This window comes from Zootoca vivipara, chromosome 17, assembly GCF_963506605.1.
Source record: "Zootoca vivipara chromosome 17, rZooViv1.1, whole genome shotgun sequence".
NCBI lineage: Eukaryota > Metazoa > Chordata > Lepidosauria > Squamata > Lacertidae > Zootoca > Zootoca vivipara.
Window position 1 is genome coordinate 40,882,697 of NC_083292.1, and position 5,041 is coordinate 40,887,737.

At 44.5% G+C, this 5,041-nt stretch overlaps 1 protein-coding gene across 1 annotated transcript; it reads left to right on the forward strand.

Moving 5' to 3' along the window:
* Positions 1 to 1,589: 1,589 nt before the first annotated feature.
* LOC132591347 (vomeronasal type-2 receptor 26-like) lies at positions 1,590 to 4,318 on the forward strand. The gene is made up of 2 exons (XM_060269655.1): positions 1,590 to 1,698; positions 3,417 to 4,318. Exons 1-2 carry the CDS (start codon positions 1,638 to 1,640, stop codon positions 4,316 to 4,318), a joined length of 963 nt encoding a protein of 320 aa, XP_060125638.1. The 5' UTR covers positions 1,590 to 1,637.
* The last annotated feature ends 723 nt before the right edge of the window (positions 4,319 to 5,041 follow it).

Below are 5,041 nucleotides of genomic sequence, written 5' to 3' on the forward strand. Positions count from 1 at the left end.
GTAAACTTAATATTCTCCTTCCACAACTTTTCCCATTCCTCAATCATGATGTTGTGTCCCAATCCTTTGCCCACAAAATCATCGCATTTTTTGTTTGTTCATCTTTCGTGTGCCACTCTAGCAACAGTTTGTACATTCTGGAAAGTATTTTCATCTTAGGTTCTAATAGTTCTGTTTCCACCTTTGACTTCTCTGATTGAAAACCAATTTCTCTATCCATTTTAAACACTTCATTTATCTGATGATATTGGAGCCAATCATCTAATTTACCTTTCAACTCCTCATATGTTTTTAACTTAAATTGGTCTCCATCTTCGATCAATAAGTCTCTATATTTCGGCCAACCGGTCTCCGTATTTAGCCTTTTACGAGCCTTGGCCTCCAAAGGTGAAATCCATTTAGGTGTTTTCCTTTCTAATAAATCTTTGTATCTGGACCAAACCTTATACAATGAATTTCTAATTATATGCCTTTTAAAGCCTCTGTGGGCTTTTACTTTGTCATACCATACATATGCATGCCAACCATATACATTGTCATAACCTTCTAAATCCAAAATATCTGAATTTTCCAATGTAAACCACTCTTTCAACCAACAAAAGGCAGCTGCTTCATAGTATATTTTAAAATCAGGCAGGGAGAAGCCTCCTCTTTGCTTATCATCTGTCAGTATCTTATATTTGATTCTTGGCTTCTTCCCTTGCCATATGAATTTTGATAGCGCCTTTTGCCATTCCTTGAAACAATTCAGCTTTTCTATTATTGGCAATGATTGAAACATAAACAACATCTTTGGCAATACATTCATCTTAACAGTTGCTATACGGCCCAACAGAGACAATTTCAATTTGGTCCAAATTTCTAAATCTTTCTTAACTTCATTCCATAATTTCACATAATTATCTTTAAACAGATTCAAATTTTTAGAAGTCATGTTAACACCAAGGTATTTCACTTTCTTGACAAAAGATAGACCAGTTGCTTCTTGCAATTTTTCTCTCTCCTCAATATTCAAATTTATATCTAATACTTTGGTTTTTAATTTATTCAATTTGAAACCTGCTACCCTTCCAAACTCTTGAATTACTTCCAGTGCCCTCTGTGCACTGGACTCTGGGTCCTGCAAATCCTCCTTTTTAATTACCTATGCTTACTGTGTTATCAAGCTGAGGACCGGGACTTCTGACAGACACTGAGCTGGGATATATTTGTACAGGAAGTCCCTAGACCTAGGTTTTGAACCTGACTTCATAGCAAACAGGAAGCCACTGCAGAAGATTGGTGCTGGTGGCTAAGAGACTGTAGATATTTTAGCCCGTCTTGTCTTCCTATTTCTAATTCCATTTCATTTTTTGGTATTTTTTAGTTATTGAAAAAAAAAATAGGAATGGGTTTGACATAGATAGAGATTTGTTTATCATGTTTTCCCTCTTATTCCAATAGTAAGCATTGCCCACACTCTCTGCACTGTCTCTGTAGTCACATATGTTAATGTTTAAAGCTAATCAACCTTTCTTTATAAAATAAAAACAATTAATTCCATGGAAAATTATTCCTTCGTCAATGTATAGGTGCCTCCATTCTCCTTATGTAACGATAAATGCTATCCTGGGTACAGCAGGAAAAAGAAGGAGGGGATGAAATTTTGTTGCTACGATTGTTATCCGTGCCCAGAGGAAATGATCTCAACACAGGAAGGTAGGAGACATGTTTAAATATTTCTAATGAAAAGTATAAACAGTTCTTGGAGGTGGATACATGAGATTTAGCCTGTACATTATTTTCAATAGTGTTTTTATGGATGGGAAGGAGATGGAAAGGTTGCTTCAGCAAATAAGCAGCATATTGTATCACCCCTTAATAATGTTTGAAACAATTGATCATTTGTTGAAATCTTGGAACTCTACCAAAAAGAGGGGGGTAGGGGAGAAAATCATAGGTCTGCACAAAAGAAAGCTGGTTCACTTTGGCTGAATTAACCCAAAGGAGCCAGTCAAGGGGTCCCGTGAGCTTTTGAGTCTGCCTAAAGCGCTGACAAAGATGGGGAATAGTAGAAAACCTAGAAAAATAATAGACGACAAAGAAGGAGGAAAAAGAAATGCGTACTGATTCATTACATCGGTATTGGTTATCTCTGTTTATGTTCTAAGAGAAGGTTATATGTCTATACTGTAAAAGGGAAGGGAAGGCTCAGGAAATCTCAATTGAAATCAATCCCTTTTCCCTATCTCCAAATAACCTGCCACACCACAAGTCTTTCTTTACTCTAAAGGGTTAAAGAACCCTGGCAAACCGCATGTTTCTTATGCAGAATGAATTAGAATTAATCCCTGGAAACAATGACCATGACGGCAATACTGATTTAGAAAGTTGGTTCAGATTATATATATACTAGTATCTTGAAGCCCGTTAAATTAACGGGTGCTAGAACATGCAATTCCCCCCGCCGATTCCCCCCTCTCTCCTCCTCCCTTCTTTTCTCCGCCCACATGTGCCGGGACTCTCCTGGGCTGCCACCGGCGCTGCTCCTCTGTCGCTGCTCCGCCTCCTCCTCCTCCGCTGCTGCGGTCCATGCCTAGGCAGGGGAGGGGGGAAGGTAGGGGCGGCCAGGGCCCTCTTTCCTTCCTGCCCTCCCCCTGGGCTCGAGCCTGCTTTTGCGAAGGGTTAGCGGGGAAGAATGAGCAGCATCCCTCCGCTGCCACCGGCTTCTTGCTGAACACAGCGGAAGCATGGGGTAGCAGAGGAGATGCTCCACGGAGCAGGGAAGCAGGGGCAGGCGACGGGCGGCTGTCACCCGCCCCTCCTTCCCTGCTCCCTGTCAAACATATCCCCCCGGGCTGCTCTTTCTCCCCCCCATGCACTGTCCCCGCTTCTGTCTGCCTCTGACCCTGCACCGCGAGGGAAACAGTAGGCAGAGGGGTGGGGGGAGAGAGAGAGCGTGTGCGTGACGCCCGCTTGCTGCTGGTCGTCGGGGGGGAGCGTAGGAGAGGAAAAAAAGGGGGGAAACAGCCTCCTTCTCCCGCCTTTCCCAACCCACCCAGAGCTGAGCCCGCCACACGCCGGGTGGGGGGAGGGGTTGGGATGCGGCGATGGGGTGGGGGTGGGGAATGGCGGCGGCGGCGGGTCAATCCCTCACGGTCCCTTCCCCTCTTCCCCATTAATCTTCCTCCCCATTAATCGGGAGGTGAGGCGCGGAATGGCAGTTTGGAGGCGAAGCCGTTGAGGGAGAGAGAACCGCATTCCGCCCCCCCCCCCCCGGCTCTGTGTGCGTCCAGTCTCTGTGTCCAATCCCTGTGTCCGTGGGGCACATGCTCAGTAGCGCGGAAAACGGGACACACGGAATCTGGATGCAGAGACACAGGGACTTTCTTATATAGGCTATTACACACACACACATACATATCTTTTTCTTTCAGATTTGGACTACTGTACCAGATGCCCTGAAGATCACTTCCCTAATAACCGTAGAGATCACTGCATCCCCAAGATTCAAAGTTTTCTTTCTTTTGAAGATACTTTGGGCCTTACTTTGACTTCTCTGGCTCTTCTCTTTACAATGATCACAGCTCTGGTGCTGGCAGTCTTCCTTAAGCAGCGGGACACTCCCATCGTCAAAGCCAACAATCGGAGCCTCACCTACCTTCTCCTTGCCTCCCTCCTCCTTTGCTTCCTCTGCGCTTTGCTGTTCATTGGACAACCCAATAACATCACCTGCCTCCTCAGACAAACAGCTTTTGGCATCGTCTTTTCGATTGCAGTCTCTTCCATCTTGGCTAAGACTATTACAGTGGTTGTGGCTTTCATGGCCTCCAAGCCAGGAAACATCTTCCGGAAATGGGTGGGGAAAAGATTGGCACATTCTGTCGTACTGTGTTGCTCCCTCGTTCAAGTCGCCGTTTGTGCTGGTTGGTTGGTTTTTTCTCCCCCATTCCCAGATTTGGACAGTCACTCAGTGCATGGAGAAATCATCGTTGAATGTAATGAAGGGTCAGTCACCATGTTCTACTGTGTCCTGGGTTATATGGGCTTTCTAGCCACTGTCAGCTTCACGGTGGCTTTCTTTGCTAGGAAGTTGCCAGACAGCTTCAATGAAGCCAAGTTCATCACTTTCAGCATGTTGGTCTTCTGCAGTGTGTGGCTGTCCTTTGTTCCAACCTACCTGAGCACCAAGGGGAAATACATGGTGGCCGTGGAGGTCTTCTCCATCCTGTCATCTGGCTTAGGTTTACTGAGCTGCATCTTTACTCCTAAATGCTACATTATTGTTTTTAGGCCTGATCTAAACAAAAAGGAGCAGCTAATAAGGAGAAAAAATTAACGTTTCAAATATTCAAATCGTTTTCTTCATTTTAATTTGATTTCTGTGAAAGTCAGTTTCCCTGTGCAATGTCTGATTTTGAACCATCCTTTTGAAATATGTGAAGCATTCTTCTCAAATACACAAAACAAACAGCAGGTGAAATTTATGTAGAATGAAACCTTCATATGCATTTTTGAATAATGCCTTCCTCAGTATTGAATTTTGTTCCTGTTTGCTTGGTGAAATACAGTAAATTGTAGAATTTGGAAATAAAATGTTGAGCAGACTAATCCATAGTGTCCTGATTTCCCCATTCTGGTTTTTGTGTATACGTGAGCCTTAAAGTACAAAACTGCACTCGTGCTTTAGAGCCACAACAGCCATTTTGTGCCATGCCAGCCCTCTAGTGGAAGCCATTTTGTATCGTGTGAAGGATACAATGGCTGCTATTTTGTTACTTGTGCTCATATACATTTTCAAAATCATAGCTCCCTTGGCTCATAGCTATTGTGAGTGCTCACATTACATGTACTTTTTAAAGTACAAAATTCTATATAATAAAGTCCCTGTGTCTCTGCGTCCAGTCCCTGTGTCCCTGGGTTTGCATGTGCCCCACGGACGCAGGGATTGGACGCAGAGACTGGACGCACACACACACGCTCCCCCCCCTGCCTCCTCCAACCGCCGCTCCAGGCCGGACAGCGCCTCACTGCAGGGCACGTCAGGGAAGCGAGGGTGGAG